This window comes from Drosophila montana, unplaced genomic scaffold (assembly GCF_035044405.1).
Source record: "Drosophila montana isolate Dmon_TW-CO22-7 unplaced genomic scaffold, ASM3504440v1 contig_3218_1, whole genome shotgun sequence".
Taxonomy (NCBI): domain Eukaryota; kingdom Metazoa; phylum Arthropoda; class Insecta; order Diptera; family Drosophilidae; genus Drosophila; species Drosophila montana.
This window is the reverse complement of record NW_026998098.1, coordinates 3594912-3618559: the sequence shown is the minus strand read 5'-3', so window position 1 is coordinate 3618559 and position 23648 is coordinate 3594912. Positions and strand designations below refer to the sequence as shown.

Genomic DNA, 23648 nt, shown 5'->3' with positions numbered 1-23648 from the left:
TTTGTTTCGTTATATTGTCGTTAATTTTGAAGCCTGCTTCTTTGTTTCTATTATTGTGATATTGAAATCTTGCTGTTGGCCACCCTTGGCTCATCTGCCATATGCAAGTGGTTTTATAAGCTGGCCTAATTGAATGATTACCTTGTTATTGTCAATTTGTGTTGCACACTCATATCTCAACTATTTTACGTATTATATACTTAATAGAAATTTAGCGTGCAACTAAAAAAAAATATACATAAAAAATTGCGCATAGCGCTTTTCGGTTTACCGTAAACTGTAAAACTGGGTGATTTTGATTTATTTGTTGCTGCCGCTCCAAAATCACAATTAAGGGAAATGAGAATTGAGAGCTGCATTGTTTTAAAGCAATATTTTGATTTAACATGTGCTGTACATGGGCTGAATATCGGTTGGATTCTGGGAAGAAAAAAGCTCAAATTAGATCTTGGAGTTATTACTACTTATAATAAATATTCAATTTTAATATTTTTTTTGACTTCTGGAAATGACTCAAATGTTAACAATAGTTAAGTTACAGGCATTTTCGGCATGCTCGTTCTCTCTGTTCAATTGCACGTTTAACACGAATGTTACTTTTAAATTAGTTGGTTTAATCTTTGCAGCCACATGCCAAGAGCGAGCGAGAAACGACTCCAACTAATCTGAGTGAAACATTTTAGTTAGCTAATTATTATTTAACACCCCAGATAAGCAATGGGTAATCGCTGCTTTTACTGGCCTACACAATTATCTCCATTTTATCAGCCCAGTAGCTCAGTTAAGAAACTTTGCCGGATTTTTTGAGCCGATTCGCACGTTTCGCTGTCTGTGTCTCAAATATGCGCTGAGACTATTGCAATAAGAGAAAAATAGACTTAAAAAACAACAACAAAAATTGTGGCAGACCAGACAAGTATTGCCATTTGGCTGGCAGGCGTAATTTCAATGTTAATGTTAAGCCGTAGCCATTGCCAAGCATTTTATGTATATTCCGCATGATCTCAGACTCAAAACAAAATTCGTATATCTGGGACAGCCAGGCTGCCTTTGTATAGCTCACTCGAGCTGCGAGCGAGTTTTGAGTGCTTTTGATTGGAGTGCGTTCAGTTTAATTGTTGAGTACACTGGTATTAAAATTGCATTTAAAACGGAATGTATTGTAAGATTTTCGCTTTTATTCGGTGCACGCCAATCGTCCCATAAACAACAAACAGTCGCCACAACAAGCAGTATACTTAATTTAATTGTTTTACGAATTCAAAGTGCAAAAGGAACGTGATTAAAAATGACGCTGGCTACGATTAGTGGATCAGTTACTGAACACAATAATGGAACTGTAAGTGCTAAGATACTCCCCAAAATTGTGATACACAGCGGTTTTATCAGCGGACGCTATTAGGTGGTCGATTGTGCGCGATACTTTTATGAATTGGTAATTGTATATCAATGCTGATTGTGAGCTAATCAAAACGAAAAATGTCGTGTGCCCAGCTTTGACATTATTAAATTTGTATTAGGCATATATAAATCAATGAAACTGATAATGAATCTGTGAGTCCTTTAATTTGCAATTAACTTGCTGGCAACAGCCGAATGCACAGATACAAAATAGTTGGCAAACAGTGTACGTTTGAATATAATTCGTCTGGGCCAGAGAGGCGTCAGTTAACTAACAGTAAACAATGGTAACGACATTTCGGTTGTATCTCTTATCAGCTCACGTTATGTGGACTGCCTAATGACAGCTTATATGATGCCCAGAAGTGGCAGTAGCAGAACAGTATTCCACCGTCTGATTACCCAACAGGGTCGCTGCCTTCAAGTGCTTTGAATGGATTAATAAAATGACTCAACTAAAGGTAGAACAAAATGTAATTGATAAGTCGTTATTAGCAACAAAGTTATTAAACATATGCACTGGAGATTGTGATCGTAAAGTGTTGTGTGCTTATTACAAACTTCTTAACGCCTTGAGGGTGACTGTATGAAGGGGTTATCGAGACAGAGTCTATTATTTATTTTTCATAAGCTTGCTCTGCTTGCGACAGGCAGTAACTATGGAAATTAGCACTACGTTTTGCTTTTTTTAAGTTAAAAGAAATACCATAACTTCTCTCTAAATAAAATTTCATAAAATACCAGCATTTCTTATTGCAGCTGTTAGTCACTTCTCTTTTTTTTTAAATATCCTAGCTGCAATTAGATTTCGAATTATGTATATAACATTATTTATAGTTCAATGTCATGATTCAGCATCATGAATCACAATTTTATTTGTAGAGTCATATTTAAAATTGGATAACTGATAATGGTTAAAAATGGCTAAAAATGGGCTAATCAGTTTAGGGGAATACATTGATTTTTAATTAAGCAAACATGTGGTGCACGTTGAGCTATTTTCTTTTTTTTACTGGCCCGACGAGTCTTGCGGCATGCCAAGCACCGGCGCTTGTGATCTTCAGTGTTGGCTGCGTTATCGGCGGTACAAACATGCATAGAGTTCTGTCTGTAAGCGCTAAGATTGCGAAATTGCTTAATTAATGATAATACCAATGAACTAAGCTCGTCATTGAAGTTGCCAAGCACTTTGTACTCTGATGATCGTCAATTGCGGATAATAGCGCACCCAGTTATGCGACTGACCAATATTACTTCCCGAGTGAAAGTGTCGACTAGGAATTAGTTCTCTAGCGATTCTTGAACTCAACGCATTGTGACGATTGGAAGCGATCAGACTCATAGGATATAATATACCAAAATGTCGGCTGATGGTGAGGTGAGACTTGAAAGCTATGTGAAGGATGTTATTGACTGTGAAAACATCAATTCTGAGTCAACGATCGGTAACCTTTATTTGAAATGCACAGCAGGATAGTGTGTTTTAAATGATGGTCAACAGCTTGCGGGTTAAACCCATTGAAAACGGTGTATACGGGTTTTTTTTTTAAATACGTCATCAATTTATTGAAATGTTTTTGACTAATTTTGTTGTGCATTAAATGTGAATCCGTTTCCCACTTGGCACGCGTGTTTTGCATACATAACTGCTACGTGTCTTAGGTAATACGTTGCTGCTGATAAATAATAAGAACACTTTTGTTTATTGAAACTTAAGTATTTACATTGAGAACTCTCCCCGTATACTCTTTTGTGCTCGTAAAAAAATGTAACTTTGTTAATGATCGTGGCAAATGTGCGCAACCGGTTGTCAGATTAAATTTAGAATGCATTTATATGTGTCTGACTGTTCTGTATGCAAATTTCTTAAATTTCAGCTCAACTTAAAACTAATTTGCACGCAGCTACAATTTTAATTTCAGTTGATACGAATTGCTGTAAATAAGCATTCAAGTACGACTTGATTTTGATTTAATCTACAAGTGTGTCAACTTGTTTCTGTGGTTATGTTTTCCCATAAGTGAAGCAGCTAAAATGTGCTTAAATCGTTGCAAAGGTCACAAAAATCAAGCCAATTTTAAGCATATTTTTTAAGCAAAAATAATTCGCATTCAAAACACACAACTCACGTATTGAGGGGCGTATGCGCAATGTCCAGCCAAAGTGGCGCGCTTTTCGACTTCGTTAAGTGCCTCAATTTTGACGAGTGCAAACGTTGCTTTATTTCGTACGGTTTGCCAATAGTAATCGGTAGGTGGCGCTGGTAGCCACAGCGCACCAAAGTATGCAATATAATTTTGCTTATCAACTGAATGTGTAACGGATATTTGAAAAAGGTGGCAGACTAGTTCAAATGTATGGATCGTATGATTTTATAACAAAGATAATCTTTTTCTTTTTTTTAAGTCTTCAAAAAAATATAAAGATCGTATTTTGAAATTGTTAAATACAATTGTGTAGACAATTACATATATATACATATATTAAACTAATAATTCAAAACTTGAATTAATATCTGTTAATCAAAAATAAATTTTTTTTTCTGCTTGGCTTAAATAGAAACCAAAACTGAATTTAATCTTGCTGTAAGGGACTTTGATATTTAATATAGATATTGGAAAACGGTTATCAATCAGTAGAAATTTGTATGTAGCGCCGATATGACATGCCAAATGGCTTGATCGACTTTGTTGTTTTTGCTTAATAATAATATAGACGTCCGAAAATTACTTTTAGACGAATTGGATAAAAAACAAACAAGTTGTAAGCATAAATCGACTTTGGGGTGGTTCTTCCAATAGGGCTGTTTTGTGGAAGAGGTTAAAAAAATTAAGCCTGATGCTGATCGGAAAAATATTTATCTTTCGCCTTTACAACCTTTGCCGCAATTCAACCCTTTAAGTAACATATATGTTTCTTTTGATTCGTGAATTTGATTAATGCAAGGAGAAGAGTTCAGTTCAATTCAATGTCGTTTTTGTCTAATCCGCTCTCTCAATGATTTTTCTTTTTAAAGGCCTAAGCTCGGTCAAGTTGAAGCGACTTCGTATTTTTAATTGACTTTTACTTGGAAAATGATAAATAATAAATACAAATCACAAAATTTTCCATATGCTCAAATCGAACCGCTTTGCACTGGTTAAGCGTTAGACGAGCTCGGTATCCGTTCAATATTTGCAACGTTCCCGACGCAGCTGGCACGTTTCGAGTTACACATAAATAAATGCGCTGCAAAGAACCTACATAAATTGATTCAAATTTGCACTTGTTTCATGCACACATTTCGATTAACATACCAAAACGTACTCAATTCTATTTATATATATATATATATATTCTGCCTTGAATGTCTGGATGGCCCTTGCATTGCTTTTTTATATATTTTCGGCAATCAATTGCCAATAATTTGCTTGGGGTAAACGCCACACAATTTGATTGCCAGCTAATTGAGCGAGTGATATGAAACTCTTCTGCCTTAGCACAATTTCAGAGCGGAGAATCCAACTTCATGACGTTCCACACACAGTTTTGCGCAGTTGTATATAGGTTCGCTCCCTTGGTGGGCACCCTTTGACGCATAGCGTGTAGATGTGCGACGTTCCTATTTCTTTTATTTTATTTTATTTTGTTGTTGTTGTTTTGGGCCCTGTCTTATCTAACGGCATCGCTAATTAATTAGCGCATTATTTGCCATGCATATTGTTGAGACTTTTCCGTGTATCGAATGGCCTTATCTGCAATGTCTGCATATTAGTTATACCCTATGACGACAGGGGCTCAGAAGGTGTGCTAAGAATATTATATACAATATTTCTAGTTAGACAAAAAGATATAAATTATAGTGGGCTGCTTAAATAGACAGTTATGGATAATATTTTACTGTGTAACTCTAACAGTCTCTACCCTCTCTATCTCTCACTTTGCATCCTTGTCTTTCTATTTATTTAGCATTTAGTTTAACGTTAACAATTATCGGTACTTATTGGTTGGATAAACATTTTGTAATGAGCTTTGAAATGTGTATTTTATTACATTCAGTATAATAATCGGTAATAGCTTCCGGGTATTGCAGGGTATTGTCAGTCTACACTTAGGTTCGACTAACTCAGATTTGTCTAATAACTGATTCGGATTGTTTTTACTATCTGTAATGTGTGCTCTCTGGAAAACTAGAGAGTGTGTGACTCATATGCCAAATAAGTCCAAGTGCAGCGGAACTGATTTTAAAGTGGAAATATTGGATAGTCCCCGGAACGCCCATATATGAGAGCCAAACAAGTTTCCTTTTCTTTCGTTGCAAGTTTGCACTTTTCATTATCAAACGCGGAACTAGACACGGGCTCTCCGCTCTCTGCCACACATTCTCTTTTCTCTCGCTCTCCCGCTCTCTCTCTCTCTCTCTCTCGCTCACTCTTTCTTTCTCTCTCTCTCTCTGCTGCTTGCAGTTGCACGTCAAATCGTCAAATCGGGTGTTTTACTCGCTCGTTTTTACGCGAAGGTTGGCATTCTTGTTCTGTTTGTCAAACTGTGCGGTTGTTAGAACTTTTAAATTTTCTTTGCAACGTCTTGGCAACGTTTTAAATTTCCCTCGACAGCTAACAAGAACAAGAAAATCAAATTTAAAAAAAAATACGTTGAATACGTTGAATTTTTCAAAACCAGACCGGTCGCAAGTCGTTGAGAATTGCATTAGTAATATTGCATTTTATCTTTATACAAAATTAATGAAAATCAAGTCTCAATTTTTGCATTAAATTTCCCCCATTAAATTCTATTTTGTATTGTAAAAAGTGTTTGGAAATTGCTGGAAAACGCGCCGCAACGCGTTGACCGAGAGTTTACTAAATACGTTAAGCGCGCGACAGTTGCCATTGCCGACAGGATAACGACACCACCTCCAGGATTTTCGCTGCGGTGAAAATGAGTTTTCACAAAAGCGACTCACGTACGCCGCTGGCACCGGCGGAATACACCGTAAGTAGGTACCTTGCCCACGAAGGTACAGACCCCGTTCCCAGCCAATGCTAATCGGCGAACCACTCGGCATTCCTCCTCAGGGGGTTAAAGCTATGCATTGGATAGAAATTTGCAGTCAACATCGATTTGTCCGAGCTCAAAGCACATTTCCATAAATATACTCTATATTGACAGTTCTGATCTTATTAGATATATTCGATATGCGTTTCGTCTTATCAGCTGAGAGTTACTCTTCAAGATCAGACGATCTGACTAAACTAGACATTTGCCTAAAACACAATTTCGAATTTAACTTCTGGTTCAGTGCCAATTCCCCTTAACTTTTGATATCCATTAAAAGGTCTTGTTTGATTCCCCGACACAGTGAATCATCTGCATGTGACACACTCAATCAAATGTCTTTAGACACTTAAATCAGTTCATCTAAATGTTAGCTCTTAAATCGCCAAGAATCCTTTGATCCTATTTGATTGATCGACTTTTGGTCAAATTGGCGCATGCAAATATCATTAACTCTGTTTGATATGATAACAAATTAAGGAGTTCCAAAACTAAAGTCTAATTTCGGGGATGTTTTTGTTTCGGTTTCGTGTGTGCCTTCTATTGTTGCTGCTATGAGAAACACGTAGACATACATATAGATTTCCACCCTCGCCCCTAAAGCAAATTTTCTTGCTGCTGTTGTTGTTGTTTGGTTGTTTGGTTGTTTATGAGCAGTGGAAATTTCCACTCGCAGCCTGTGCGAGAGCGCCTTGCACTTTTATGTTTGCCTGGCTGGGATTCGAATTCGGTGCGGGCACTTGATAGGGGACGAAGTAGGGCATACAACAGACCATAGTTGCCGACGTCGGCTTTCGTCTACCTACTGCGTCAGCATTTTTCAGGGTTTACATTTTTTTGAGCAGAGCGTTTACAATTTCGTGGCAATATGCACAAAAATTATGGAATGTTGTACTTTGACTTGAAGACTCCGTCTGTCTGACTTTCCGTCGGAACGTACGTCTGTCCCTCTGTCGCAGAGTCGCTCTTTAAAGTCGTTCAGCCGTGCTACTGCTGCGCAAGCGCCATCGATGAATTTGCTGCGTTGCTTTTCTTTAAGTGGCACAACGCAAAATTCGATCGCATTTGGTAATTTTCCATGCCATAAGCATTCATGTCGCACTCTGGAAGTGTGACCAAACTCTTGCCAGCACTTGAAATGCAATTATTGGCGTTGCGTACCGCCGCACTCTCTCGATTCTCGTGATTCTCTCCCAATGGCAGGCATGAGGCATCATTGCATCAGTGCCGCTGCACCTGAAACCTGACTGCAACACAATTTGTTCTGGCATCAGGTAAGCCGAGCATTCGATTGGTTCTCCAATTTCTGGGATTTGCGTTCGATTCATGCACATTGAAACTGTTTCAATTGGCAATGCTGTCTCTGATTGGTGCCCGTTCTGGCTGGCATATTGAAATCTTATGCCACACGTATATGCATTCGCATGGCACATGCTTTTAGTGTGGCCCATTTGCTATCTTATCTAGCAATAGTTGGCGCCTTAATGCGCTTTTCAGATGCCATACGCCCCGTATGACATTTTTGGGGGAACAGGCTATACCATAAATCGCCGTGTTTGCATTGACTGATTGCTGACAGTTTTTCGCTAGAAATAAGCTGCCTTTGTTGAGCTCAGCGACTTTTCCCCGCTCAGCGGTGTGGTGGGGGCCACGTGATGCATATTTCGTTGCTTGCATTTTAGCCAGTTTTGTAAAAATTTTCCACTACAAATTGTTGGCTTTGTTTGCCTTTTTGTTGTTGCTGTTGTTGTTGTTGTTGCTTTGTGCTGCTATTGCCGTTTTCGATTTCATTTCCCTGCTGCTTCTGTTTCTGTTCCACTCGCTTATGTAAGTTCAATGGCATGCAGTAAAAAAAACTATGGAGAGCCCGTAGAGCTATAGAACTCTAGTACTATGGAGCTGGCATGACTGTTATAATTAGAAATGCACATGAAGGCATGTAACTGCCTGCGTTGTACGCCTGCGAATGTACGAATTTCTGTGCAAGGGTTGAGTACGGGCTATTTCGTCATTCCAGAAAAAGCGGGAGTCCACTTTATAGAAAAATTATTGCTTATGTATTGGCGCGCAATTTTGTAACATCACGTTTCTAGATTAAAACGAGATTTTTGTGTTGCAAAAAAATTTTGTCCACGCGGCTGCTTATCTTGGTCTTCAAGCATTTGTTATCGTTATCGAAATGCAAACGTTGTGAGCTACCTGATACAAGCCAAAAGCATATTTGTATCCAATATTGATTAGGTTTCATGAATTACCAACATTATCAGTCGTTTATACTATATGAACGTAGATACTCATGATCATCGAAAATGTATATAACTATAAATGCATTAGTCAGCATTTTTATGTATAATTTGTCAAATTAATAAATTTGACAACCAGAAAGTTTTTTAATAGTTAGCAATAAAGATTTAAACACGTTTTCCCAAAGGTGCGACTGTATATTAGGGCCGGAAACGGCATGAATATTTGTTTTAGAATGAGTCTTATATAATGTATACTTGACAGAGTCATACTACCCATCTTTCTGATTGCATGGGTACAACTATATATATAGCTATTATGACATACAATGTATGTGTCTACATATCTATTATAGCACAGCTATCTCCATGGGTAACAAGTAAATCCCTTTGTAAATAATTGTGAAGTTTCTTTATTAAGTTTCTCCACTGATGAATGTAAGACCGGGTATCATGATTTTCTGCTTATGTATGTCAAAGGCAGCAGAAGTAAGCTCTGGCTTTATAAAGTATAAATATCCTGATCCAACGAGACATCATCTCTTTAAAGATACAAGAGCTTTGAAATATTGAATACTTATGAGATTTATGATATGTATGAGAGACATTTTTCTTGCGGAAAATCAATTTATTTCCATCGATCAATACACATCGAAGTTATTGAAGAAAAAGAGAAGGGACGAAAAAGCGCAACTGATGCATAAAGTAGAAGGAAGTTCTTATGTTTCAAGTCAACTCGAAGTCGGACACTGCCGACTTGCCGTTGCCATGCTATGCTCCATTTTCATCTGGATATAGCACTACGCCATATCAAGGCCTCTTCATTTCCTAATTTGCCATAGTTTGCAATGCTAATGGCAATTCTGACCATATTGAACTTGAACCGCACCAACGACACGTGTTGATCGCTCCGCTCTCAGCGCTTGCAATTTGTTTGCAGTACGCTTTCAAGCTCCATATCAGTTGTTAGTCGTTAGAGCACATGTTTCGAGTTGTACTTTTTGCACTCTTTTCATTCGACTTGCGCTGTTTGGGTAGCTGTTGACGCCATTTGAATGCGGGTACAAATTCTAGAGCTCCCCCAAAACACACCCTACACACTAAAAGCGGAAAATAAGTGCAAGCGCAATACAAATATGTATATATTTTTGTTGTTGTTATTATTGCTGTACACTGTACATAGTTTCTGACTCGTAATGTTGCACGCGACTAAACGGTTGACTGATTGACTGATTGACTGAATGACTGACTGACTGACTGATTGAGATGAACTGGCGCCACAATGCAGCTGAAATTCTGTTAGTCCAGCTGTCTTATTATTGCGTAAAGTATTTTTAGTACGAAATTGCGATATGAAGCGATGATTATATGCAATTATAATACTCTGTACTTAAACACTCCATAAGGTATATTAGGTTTCTGAAATGATGCGACTGAGAAACTCTGTGATTCTTTTGTTTCTGAGTTTCGGACTTTCTCAGCGCTTATATTTGTTTGTGTTTGTATTTTGGTATTGTTTGTTTATGCATTTGCGCGTTTGGCATTTAATTGTCTGTGGTCCATAACTAACGTCAACTGAAGCGTAAAACTGTAAAGTTGCCTTTTGGCATATGCCAAAGCTGTTCTATCACGCCAATTGGCCGTGAATACAACGATTACAGTCTTAAATTCTAAGAATATGAACTATTCTCTTCTCTGTGTAACAGTAACAATTTAATTATGAATTTCATAAAAAATGAGCTAGGTACTACATCCAAATCATCAAATTGCGAAAGTTCTATTAAGGGATTCATTAGCTTGGAAATAAGTAAAATGACCTGTGGTTTTTTTTAAATATATATTCGACATAAAACAGTGGAAAAAATATATAAATATTAATATTCAAGCGGGATGCAAATTGTCTGAGCTTTAGTTGCTTAATTTACTATTTTCTGTCGCTTAAACAAAAAGAAAATAAAAACAAAAATATTTAAGAGGTGTTTAAAAATTCGTTGCCCAATTCGCCGCTGTTAAGGTTTGCGCGCTTGTAGCAGTTTGCTTTACATTTTCATAGATGGCGCTAGCATCACAAGCACACAATAAGACAATGTTGTTATATCTTGCTGTTTGTTTAAAATTTGCCTAAATATCTTACAAGATCTGAAAAAACTGTTTTCTCAATAACAAACTTTATATTGTTTACAATAAATCCGTTTGATTTCTCCACATCGCTTTTCACTTAGTCATTGAATTGAATCGTTGCCAAATTCGCCGCGCAATTGTGTGGCACTCGCTGCTGTTAACTGTGTTGCATTTGAAGCAGCTATGTGTACATTTCATAGATGGCGCTAGCAAAACATGCCTGCAATAATCATACGTATTGTTGTATCACGTCGCTTAGGTGAATATTTTATTTGTTTTGTGAATAACCGAGAAAAACCAAATTTCCATGAAAAAATACTGTTAGTAATTCTTTATAATTTATGCATTGTTTGTCACCGGTTGAGAAATTCGTTGCCTAATTCGCGGCGCCGCTGTGTGGCATTCGCCGCTGTTAAGTCTGAGCTTGCAGTTTTTGTTCATAGATGGAGCTGTGAGCCCGCAATAAGTATACGCATTGTTGTCTCTTGCTGTTTGAAATTCGTGCTTTATCTCATAAATAACAGGAAAACAAACTTTTTTCAACAACAGTTTTTTTGCGCTTGTTTTGCTTACCCAAACAAATTGGGTAAATTGTTAATTTATGGTGTAATTTTCTAATAAATTCAAATCGCTGTCCAAAAAATTAAATAATATATTTACGCCTTGAAAACAAATTATAAAACAAATAGAAATTTCTAAACTAAAGCAGAAATTAAGGTCTATGTCGCTGTTGTTGTTGCAACCGTAAATATTTTTCGCACATTTTTTGCGCAAATTTACAGTTTCCTCATTAATTTTATTTACGTCGCAAATGGCATAGTCGTATCATGTCGCTTACGGCGTCGCACTGATTTTGATCAATTTATATGTGGGAGCACTCGTTGAGATGGTGCTTTTTTTTTTAATAGCCGCGCGCACCTCTCTCTCTCTCGGCGCACGTGTGAATATATAGGAAACAATAGCAGTAGTCCAAGCAGTTGATGACGGCATTTACGAGCATTTTGAATGCTGCTGCACCCCAAACAATGTATCTATATAGTTAGAACTATAGATGCCGAAAAATCTCGTTCTGAACAAACCCGTCACTAAATAGCTGCTCAGTTCTGAAAAGGCGCCCCTTTCTGTTGCAGCTTGTTCTGCTATTGTGTGCGTCCGTGTCCCGTGTGTCTACTATTTATTTTTGAAGCTATTTGCAAAAGATCGCAGACCACTCTCTGAGTGTGTCGGCTGTGGCTGCTGTAGTTGTCGCTTTTCATTTTGGCCACAAAAGTGCATATAAGCGGACGACATTGGCCGTGGACGCGAACAGATTTGTATTGTGTCCCACTGGAATTGCACGTGCAAACGTCGCGCATGTCGTTTAAAAAATTGTTCTTGAACTTTATCTTAATCTTGACAACGAAAAGCGTAACGCCTTCAAGCTGAACGCCACCGCCGGAAAGCCGCCATTGCCTCCGCGTCAGCCGAAGCCAGAGCAGCAAGAGCACGAGCTGAGCAGCTTTGGCCCCAGATCGCGCGAAACGCGTTTATCCAGCGCAGCGCTCAGTCGCCACAGATTGAAGATGTCGCTAAAACGGGGCGGTCCACCGCCGGCACCATCGAGCGGTGCTGCATTAATGACTACATCGTTGAGTGGCGCCAGCTTGGATCAGCAGGTGCGACTGAATCCATAGGCATGCTGTGTGTGTGTGTGTGAACGCAACGTTCTTCTTCCGCATAATAGTTTGACTATTGAACTTGAATAATGCGCATACGGCGCGTGTTGCCAAAAAATGTCTCTATACGCTGCATTGTCGGGCGTTCTGTTTACCAGCGCAAAAAGACAAGAATTACTCAAATTGCTCGATCCACTCGTGTCTGCTGATGCACATTCAAATTTGACATTGCGCATAGTGTTTGTCAAGGTCATGTGACTGCAAATCCAGCAACAAGTAACCATTGAAGCTCGCTCAGCGTCCCACGCTGGCCATAAACTGAACTGATCTTGCTCAGAACTACGTAAATAATTTTTGGCATAGCTGCAGCTCTCGAGCAGCCAGCTGGCTGCTTTACATAAGTGCGCGTGCTCTTCTGCGCTCAGCATTCTGCTTGCAAATGCACCTTATCGACTACTCAGTCAATTGCCTAACTAACACTCAACGATTTCTTTTGCAGAAAATTCCGACGGTTGTGACGGTCTACGACAGCGAGAAGAAAAATGGCAGCAGGAACAATGCGAGCATAAGCCAGCCCAAGTGAGTGCCTTTCATTTTAGTTTTCGATGCCGTAGCCGACGTAGCTATAGCGCGCATACGAATCAAACACTTTAACCATAAGATAATTTGTGCATGCGTTGCGCAAAATGTACAAAAATATCGATAACAATTCGTCAACTACAATGTTTGAAATGTATTCATCCTCGGATAGATTCATTCGCTCCGACATGGCCGATGTGCCAGTCCAGCAGGCGGCTGGCTCCACCCTACCATTGGTGTTGACTCGCAAAAAAGGCGGCGATGACGGAGAGGACGGCCACTATAATCCCTTCGAGCACCGCAAAGTTGAGCACCCAACATCGTAAGTATTAACGATCAATTAAGTGTAACGAAAGTGAAAAAGGCTGATGGATATATGTATATGATATTCGGGTTAGGACTTGCAACATGCAAGGATACGACATCCTTAACTACCAAACTATATTTTCTTTATATTCTTAAGCAAAAGTATAGGGTTGGATAACGCATTGAGTGCCTGTGATAACATTGGCATTGTGTGTTCTCGAGTTATCTTATATAAACAGCTGATAGTTACCCCAACTGCAGGCTGTTTGAGATAAATCAATGACTAACTAATTAATTAACGTCATTGAACTTTGCCTAGACTTTGATTTCTCTGCTCGCCTTTGTTGTAATTTTAACGAAAATGAAAAAAAGAAAAAAAAACGGAAATACATTTGCAATTTTATTGACATTGTCCTTGGACTTTTGCTGAAAAGCTTTCACACTAAAAATAAAGTAGATTCGCAAATAGAAACGAATAAGAAAAAAAGGCGAAAATGAGCACGAAAAAAAAAACACAAATGTCGAGATAATACTGCACGATTAGTTTACAGTGCAAAATGTGTAACGTTGTCTGATGATCTGTGTGAGAATCGCAAAGAGAGGGCGGGGGCAGACACGGCGCCATGTTGTGCACTGGCAAACAAAAGTTGGGTTTGGTAAACTACGTTCGATTCTTTTTTTGTTTGTTTTTAGTTTAGATTTAATGGGATTGGTTCACGTTTTAGAATTGATTCACGAATGAATTACTAAACAAAATAATTCATTTCGTATTATTTATTATGTGTTGTGGTTAGTTGGAATTATGCGGTGTGTGTGCGTCTGTGTATCTAAAAATATATGCAAGCTTCTCTCTATTATATATTCTCTCTCTTATATTTTTTGTAAATATTTGGATGCAACTTAAGTTTGCGTATATTTATTTTTGGCAGCCGGACCCGATTTGCATATTATAGATATTATTTGATATTTGAATTATCTGCGTTTATGTCAATTAATGTTTGAAAAATTTCGTTTCGCAGTGATTTGGAAACCTTCGTGCATCTGCTGAAAGGCTCACTGGGCTCAGGCATTCTGGCCATGCCCATGGCCTTTGCCAATGCGGGTCTGTGGTTTGGTCTAGTGGCCACCTTATTCGTGGGCACCTTGTGCACCTACTGCGTTCACGTGCTGGTCAAGTGCTCGCATATACTCTGCCGGCGTCGCAAGATACCAATGATGGGGTTCGCCGATGTCGCCGAGCAAGCCTTTCTGGATGGTCCACCCTCGCTGAATCGCTGGTCCCGCTTCATACGCTTCATGGTGAACACGTTTCTAGTGATCGATCTGCTTGGTTGCTGCTGCATCTATCTGGTGTTTGTGGCTACCAATGTGCAACAGGTGGTCGGCGTTTACATGGATACTGTGCTCAGCGTGCGTTTGTGGATTGTTATTGTGTCTGCGCCTTTGGTGTTCATGTGTCTGGTGCGCAATCTGAAGTTTTTGACGCCCTTCTCGATGATTGCCAATATTCTGATGTTTGTGGGCATTGTCATAACGTTCGTCTATATGTTTACGGACTTGCCAGCGCCAGCTGAGCGCGCGGGCGTGGTTTCGCCAGTGCAGTGGCCACTGTTCTTTGGCACGGTCATCTTCGCCCTGGAAGGCATCGGTGTAGTTATGTCCCTGGAGAACGACATGAAGAACCCCAAACACTTCATTGGCTGCCCCTCGGTGCTCAATCTGGGCATGGGCCTGGTCATTGGTCTTTACACACTGGTCGGTTTCTTTGGCTATCTCAAGTATGGTCCCGATACCGAGGCAAGCATAACGCTAAATCTGCCCCTGGAAGACAAGTGAGTATCTGCAACGACTTAAGGGTCTCTCGCATAGCAGCGCTCATTTCCTTTATCTTCTTCTCACAGATTGGCACAATCCGTCAAGCTAATGATTGCCATTGCTATATTCTTTACTTTTACGCTGCAGTTTTATGTTCCAGTCAGCATCCTGTGGAAGGGAATTGAAAACAAGATTCCTGCTGCGCGCCAGAACATCAGCGAGTACGGATTGCGTGTGGGCCTGGTGGTAAGTCTGGCTGCTGTTAGTACTTTACCAAAAATTAACTCCTGATCAATTTGAATTCGACAGATTCTTTGCTGTGGCATTGCTGTGGCGCTGCCCAATTTGGGTCCATTTATCTCGCTCATTGGCGCCGTCTGCCTGAGCACGCTGGGCATGATGGTGCCGGCGATTATTGAATTGGCTGTGTACAATGAGGATCCTGGCTATGGTCGCTTCAAGTGGCGGCTGTGGAAGAACTCGGGTCTGATATTGTTTGGCATTGTGGGCTTCGTAACGGGCACATATGTGAGCATACGCGAGTTTCAGGCTGAGTTTAACGGGGGCCATGTGGGCGATGCACAGTGAGCAGCCGCCCAAAAGTTTACGCTAATTTAATTTAAATTAGTTTTAATAAAACTCTTCTAAGCACAGGGATATCTAAGTTAAGTTTTTAACTAATTTTAGGGCTAACCAAAGTTTTATAAGATTCTCCCTCTGCTACACTTTCTCCAACGTTCCCAATCCACCAGCTTATCACATACTCAATCCCATCTAAATTTCAAACTAAAACCATAAAAATTAATTATGTTATAATATCATTAACTTCATTCAGGCCAAGAACGGGCAGCTTTGTTGTAGTTACCTTCTACCTAACCCTTACCCTTTAAATCTACCATCATCCAAACAAAGTATTTGATTTAGTCAATGCCGCATTATGATAAATAATTGTGGCATTGACGTTAGAGAATTCTTCCAGAAGTGATTTCGTAAACGTAGTGATCTTTTGACAACAAAATATATCGTAGTTATAGTAGTTGTAATTAGTTCCTAGCTGAACTAAATTAGTTACACACAAAAACAGACAGACAGTTAAGCAAGTTACACACACCAACACACGCATATATAAAAAATGTTCGTTTTGTTATATTTTTCGTTTATTAAAATATCATTGATTTTCTCTATTTTTATGCCCTATTCAATTATTCATGACATATTACAAATATATACATACCTATACAAAATGACATCAATTGCATAATTTGCAAATAAAATTGAATTTCAAAAAATACCCGAATTTTATTGAATGAGTTCATAAATTCTATGACAAATTTATATAACATATATTTTTTTGAACCTTTATGAGCTAGAGAGCACAAAAAAATTTAAGAAATAAATTAAAAGAAATTATTTAAGAACTTTTCCAAACTTTGCCTTTATTATATAATTTTGTTTATATTAGTAATCAATATTGTTTTAAATGGTCAAAAAATGAATGGGTAAGTTCTGTTATAGCTTAGCAACAACAAACCGAAGCAAATCATTTTCGAGGGTATTGCTACTGATTGCAATTGTTATCCAATTGGAATGTGTCTGTAAATGCTCGATTTGGGTGAACCAACCCTGATAACTACTAACGAAACCAACGATCAACTGACTAAGAGTATGCTATGCTATCATTGCCCGCTCAAAAGTATGCTACGAACTTTAATTGCCAAAATCATGGCATGCTTTTAAAAACACATTTGTCATGCATATCAGAATGTGTCTACCTATGAAGGCTACACATATATATATATTTCTGATCTATATCAACAGTCGAGTCTTTGCTATATAGACATTTTTGTATTTCAAGCTTTAACTATTTTTTGCGTTTCTTAGTTTTGTTATGCTCCTTTTGCAAAAGGAAAATCCTATCAACTGTATAAAAAAGACTTCCTTTAATGCTTTACGATATGGGTCGAACAATTAATTGTGTATGAAAAAGTTTTTTGTTTTTCAATATATCTTAACCGAACTTGGCTGACTCCAGGCTTATTACATATCAAAGAAACTGATTATCAACGGACGTATTAATCATAAAACTCGATAGAAAGAATTGGCTAATAAATTATTGTATCGTTTTATTTTATTATTATTTATTATTGCATGTTCAATATTTTGACCAGAGTCAACAGCTATGAATTTCATAATATTCTTAAAATACTTGTAAGCCCGTCGCAAGCGGTCTACTATAATATATTTTACCGATAGAAACAATCGGTTGGAAATATAGCTTCAGTTTGGAAACAATAAAGAATTGCTGATATACATATATGTATGATGTATATATAGATACAAGATAAGATTAAGATTTTACAAAATGTCTGCTTGAAGAATTCTTCATGCAGAGAGTGCTCCTTTGTCATAACAACTAATTTTTAAAAAATTCTTAAAGTACGAATAGTGAAAGTAAACATCCAAAAATGTTTAGAGGATGTTTTTAACGGCGAAATGGTTTATAAAAATTTGCATATTTTATCACACTTTCTTTTGCAAAAGTTGTCGACTGTGACAACTGGACAGTTTAATATATTGTTAGTTTCAATACAGTTAAAGTTCTGTTCGTAAGACCCAAAATGAAGCAGTTTATCTTAATCTTCATTAAACACAAACAACGCCCTCAAATCAATTTGACCTTGAAAATAATGAATAGTTATCACCTCCACTTTGTTGACATTTCCCAGAGGCTAGTGGCAAGAGATTTGCCACACATGTTTATTTGCAGTAAGCGCAAACAATCCGAGCACTTGATAGCGAGTGATAAAAAGTCAACTGCCAAACCGCAGCGGCAACAACAACAATAACAACAACTGCTTAGGAAGCAGCAACAACAATTGCTCGAAATTGCAACAATTTTTAGCGCATTCCCACGCTTCTTTATGGCGCTCAGAGGGGCGAGTGTAGAACTAAGAGCTGAGAAATCAAATTAATATGTGATATAAAGTGCTGAAAAACGAAACGAAACGCTGATAAGATATTTATTCAGGTGCTGTGGAGTGTGTGTGTTTTTTTTTTATTTCTCTCGTAATCACCCACAAAAGTGTTGGCGAAAAGGCGAGCGGGCAATAAAAAAGAAATATAAGAAAGGGAAATGTGCAAACGCAATTTAGGTCCGAGTAACTGAAAACTGAACCGTGAGAAAATTACACCCACAGATAACAACACACACACATACCCACACACTCATACACAGGAAGACAAGCGGTAGTATACAAGCGCTGTATCCATCGAATATTTAAGCGATAAGCGTTTTGCATGTGACGCAATATGCATGGTTTTCTGTGTGTGTGTGTGTGTGTGTGTACAATTGAAATATTATTATTTACCAACGTGCAAGGCGATCAGCGGTCGGTGTGAGAGTTTAAAGTTCGTGCACAGTCCAAAATTGTATCTGACGGATACACACACGAGCCATTGCTTCTGCTGTTGTTGTTGCTGTTGTTGCTGTTGTTGTTCGATAACCAGCACTCAGCGTGTGAATTTTGAAAACCAATCAGACTCCGTTGCCTTACTGATTGAACAAACGCATCAAGAGCTACACACACAGCTGTGCGCGTGCTTGTGTGTGTGTATCTTATGGATATGCGCGCCTTTTGGCGCCCGTTTAGCCATCATCATCTGTTTGGTTTGACTGCATCTTTGATAATATTTCAGCGCTGTTGCATAAATCACATAATAGGTGTATGCACAACCTTTGAACTGGCTGATTAAACGGCATAAGCTGCCAGCTGCATAAATTGGCAGCAGTCGCAAATTCATTTGGATTTTAACTACTGTTAATTTGCAATTGATGTTTGACTGCTGGCCAAATCGATTCGATGCGCTACAGTTGTGCAGCCTGGGTACACAGGTTTCTAGCTGATCGATGCACAGATAAATGCATTTTATTGGCTGCTGCTGCTGCTCCTGCTGCTCACTGTAAGTCCAAGACCAAGTCTTTCTCTACTGTAGTTGTATAGTTATACGCTTGGCAGCTTAATGTCAGGTGCACAATGTTTGGGCCATGTTTATTGGGATTACTTAGTTGCTAAAAATTATGACCAATTTGTCGGGTTCAATGAGATGCGGCACCAGCCACAACAGCAGCAGCAACAACAGCAACAACAGCAACAGCAGCAACATCAGGGACACTCACGGATATTTGCTTCGAAACGCCTTTCAAGTCAATTGGATGCAAATGCAGTTAGTTCGAGTCAAAAGACGTCGCGTCCTCAGACCGTAGAAGGCGTTGTGTCTCTCGCACTTATTTTGCGTACATTTTTGGCAAACAAAATTAAAGCCTTAAACAGATAATGCGCTATCAAAAGCAGACAGTGGAACCTCGCTCTGGCCTGGCATTCAATGCAAATCTCATAGTCGCCCAGTTGCCCGGCTGACGTCTAGCGAGTTAATAGAAAATTTATAATGCCTGGCGTGCCATAAATCGCAGCATACACCCACATGTGCTGTATGTCAACGTAGCGATAGGTAGGCTGGCAGGCTGGCAGGCAGGCGGCAGGCTGGCAGGCAAACGTGTGGGAAAAAGTTGTAATTTGCAGTTGACAAATACGCAAATACGCTTTCGGCCCCGCACTGAACTGGCAAAAATTAACTCATATTGCAGCCAAGCAGGCAATTCGAAGTTGCAGTCGGAGTCAAGTCAATGATTTATGTGCACAGCGCTGCCTACGAAAATGTGTAGCAGCAACTGCACCAACAACAGCAGCAGCAGCAGCAACAGCAAGGAGCAACTACAAGAGCTACAAAGATCTGCTGAACAATGGCAATGGGGCAGTGGGAGCTGCTAGAGTGGCTAACCAATCTTTTGCCATAGTCTCCTGTTTTTGCCTACCTGCTGCCGTGTTGGCGTTGCTGCTGTTCCTATTCTCGCTGCTGCTGCTGCTGCGCCGCAGGCTGCAATTGTCTGCTTAAAAGCGTTCATTCTGTCCACAATGAAGCCACATAACTTGGCCGCAGTTACTGCCAGCCGAGGCAGTCCAACAGCCAGACCCGACACCCCTTACCCTTACTGCTGCCCCTCATCTACCAATCTGCGCCCATGCCTTCGATGTGATGATTTATTGTGGCTGCGCCTGCAGCGACCTCCATCCACTGCCCACCGATGTCTAATGTCCAGATTCACAGTACGGTAGCCGCTGTTCGCTCGGATGCGTTGCCATCTTCCAGTTTTGTTGTTGCCATGAATTGAAACTTTATTTAATAAGTTGATGTTATTTGTTAACTGCTCTAAAGGTGCGCTGCTGAATTATGTTGCTCCTGGCACGGCCAGTCCAGCAGGCTATTCTAATGCACTCACGGGCTGGCAGCAACATGGCCAAATGTTTGACTATAAATCACTTGGCCAACTGCTGCTTAGGCGTGGGTACAGCCACCGAGAACAGCGATTTACAGCATTAAATTGCGCTTAAAGCTGATTTCAAAATACTTGAGAGCATATTGAATGGAGGTTAAGTAAGCCTAAAGCTATTACCACATTTGGCTTGTAAAATGAGTTTAGGGAACATGTTTGAAGAACACAAAACTTGCCAATGATGTCTTAGACAAAGGCCATTAGAGCTAGAGTTATATGAAATCGAGCGTAAATTCGCAAATATATTTTAGGGTTGTGTTCGTAATTTTTTTTTAATAATTGAAAGTGCTTCTTCGTCACTCTGCTCCACTTTTTAAAATAATTAAATGTATTCTAAATTAATCCGATTTTATGGATTTTAACATGAATTGCAGTTGTTGGTTTATGACAGGAGTGTAGTATACTAGATTTGTTAGAGAATCTAAATACCAAATTTGGTGTCCTAAGATTATGGATTCTCTGAGGTATGATAAGAATAACTAGGGGTGAATATCGATGAATATCGATTTCGGGAAAACGAGTGAGGTTATCGTTTATTAGTGTTTTAAATCGACAAGTTTATAGAAACAGACGGACGGACACGCTTAGATTAGCTTTATATATTGAATCACAGTTTTCTTCCATACATCCCCTTTTTTGAACCCATTGCGATAAAGATCTGTCCCTGGTAAAGAACGTGAAAATCAATTTTCTAACATTTCAATATTTTGAATGTCTAGATTAACTTTAGAATTATCTGATGTCGCCCTTATGGTAAAGCCTACTTATTAAATAAGTTATACCTTGTTCTAATCGCAAAAGGTGTAGAGTATGTCCCGCCTTAGGATACGAAATGTAACTCTTTTAATGCGTTGTGTCAATGAATTGCATTAGAAAGTAGACGGAGACATGGGCACTTTAATCTGAGCCGCTGCATCTGGCCAAACACTTTCTGACAAATTGCTGATAAATATACCTCAAATGCGAGAGATTTGCAATAATGCCTTTCTAATTTCATGCGTCGCCGTTTTTGCCGCCATAGAAGGCTCCTTCTGGCGGGCATGCAAAGCGCTGCGATTGGTGCCTCCTGGCGTGGCGCCTCTACTGGCTGAACAGTTTTAAACATTTTCTACACGTAATGCGAAAGTTTGAATCATTTGTCCACTGTGCACAGTGCGGCAACTGGCGATTTTCATTTAAAATTCTTGTCACAGACATGTAATTGCAACGCGCCATCCACTGCGGACTCCCGACTCTCGACTGCTGCCAAACGGATCTATATTGCTATTGGCCTGGCCTATTGACAATGCGTTTGTCAGCTGCAACAGCAGCAGCAACAGCAGCAACAGCAGCAGCACTTGGCTGCTGGTTGCCACTGTTGCTGCCTCTGGCGCTGTGTTGACACAGATAAGTGCGTGGCGGTGGCGTCGGCAGCGATAAGTAGCGTTTATGCATTAATTTTTGCCTCAAAGTGGCATTATTTATTACGCATTAATGCGCTGAATTAACGTTTATTTAATTAATATTAATGCTGACGCAGCAGTTGCTAGTTGTTGCTGTTGCTGCAACAAAGTTGTCAGTTGCCAGTTTGCAATTGCTGCTGTTGCTGCTGCTGCTACTTATGCTGACATTTTGTCTATGGATTTTGGGCAGCCAGGCAATTAAAGGTACCGCTAACAGGCATTGCCTGTCCATGCAGTCATTCAGTCAGTCAGCCAGTCAGTCAGTCAGTCAGCAATTGTCAGTTGTTGCTAGACAACATGTTGCTGACATACCTTGCAACCATGTTGCTGGGCTGCAAATTTGGTGCAGTGAGTGCAATGGGCGACGGTGGCGTCGTCGGCATCTTTGTGTCTCGGCTCCTACAACTGGCCTGACGATCCCAGCTTAACTTGTTGTCGGTATACATTTTTGACATTCTGCCGCATTGTGATGCCTCAGCGCACAGGTCAAGGCCTTGGGGGCGCAGCAAAATCAACTGACTCGACATGACTTGTCCTTATCCTATAGTCAACAAACGACTGCCGCTGACCGTTAAATTGCGCAAACATTTGTACAGAAATCGAAAGTAAAGTCGCCTGGCAAATATGTAACCAATAACGCACAAATTTTATGTTAAAAAATATGGTATATGTATATATATTTTTTGATAAACCAATATTTGTATTAAGTCAAGCGATAGATAACGGCAGACACGATGTTCGTAATCCATCAGTGTCGGGGGCGGTCGGCGGGCCGTGGTCAATACTCGTACTCTGACTTTGGGCGCAATAAACTTTATAATTTATAGGCCAATCAGACGCAGATCGCACGCACTAAAACAAGTGAAAAATCATAGTCCAAACACATAATGCATCAGTGGAGATCAGAGAGGCAGGCAATTTATAGGATGGCCATGCCAATAGACACCGCACAGCGGGTTGTCAAATCGAGGAGCGACTGTGACGGTAACTGAGACTCAAGAGTGGGACTGGAACTGCTGGATGGGATGTGCCTGCCCGGACTCTACTGGCCAATTGATTTATACAAACGGCAAAGCAACGGAACACAAATTGGTTGGCTTTGCACTGAAGATCGGCTGGCTGGGGTTCCCGAAATGATTTGTTGCACTTGGCTACAATCGTCGCATACGCAGAACTTTTGCCAGTTGCGCTGTTTAACCTTTTGAACTGGCCACATGGGTGGAGTTGCACGTGTGGCAGATTTCAGTGGAAATCATTAGCCACAGATCAGCAACAGTTGCTCACTAGCCAACTGGTTGACTAGCTGACTGAATAGTTGGTTGACTGTCTGCATTGGAATTGCTTTGCATGCGGCCTGCGTAGCTAATTAGAGCCATAAATGCAACATACAGCTCAATCCCCCAATGTGAGCCCCGTTGAACTTGTTTAAAGCCCCGCGGATTTGACGGAAAGTGATATGCAGGCGTTGGCAAAAAATGTTTGGCCGGCCAACAACAGAAGTAACAACAAAAACGACAACAACAATAGCAATAGCAGCAGCAGCAGCAACTACAAACAGATGTCGCCTGTCGCCCGTTTTGACCATTTAGGTTATGTTGGAATCCAACACCAGTTTATCAAGCGAAGGCCCAAACAATAAATTACGCAATCCAAACGC

At 39.7% G+C, this 23648-nt stretch overlaps 1 protein-coding gene across 3 annotated transcripts; it reads left to right on the top strand.

Moving 5' to 3' along the window:
- Positions 1-1320: 1320 nt before the first annotated feature.
- On the top strand, positions 1321-16341 carry LOC135433763 (proton-coupled amino acid transporter-like protein CG1139). Of its 3 annotated transcripts, none has more exons than XM_064689999.1 (6): positions 1321-1339; positions 12957-13036; positions 13209-13358; positions 14362-15174; positions 15244-15403; positions 15467-16341. In XM_064689999.1, the coding sequence occupies exons 3-6, from the start codon at positions 13225-13227 to the stop codon at positions 15743-15745; spliced, it is 1386 nt and encodes a 461-aa protein (XP_064546069.1). In that variant the 5' UTR covers positions 1321-1339; positions 12957-13036; positions 13209-13224; the 3' UTR covers positions 15746-16341. The 3 variants fall into 3 exon arrangements, with proteins under 3 accessions (XP_064546069.1, XP_064546068.1, XP_064546067.1); XM_064689998.1 differs by lacking the exon at positions 1321-1339 and adding an exon at positions 5918-6375; XM_064689997.1 differs by lacking the exon at positions 1321-1339 and adding an exon at positions 12109-12457.
- Positions 16342-23648: the final 7307 nt, after the last annotated feature.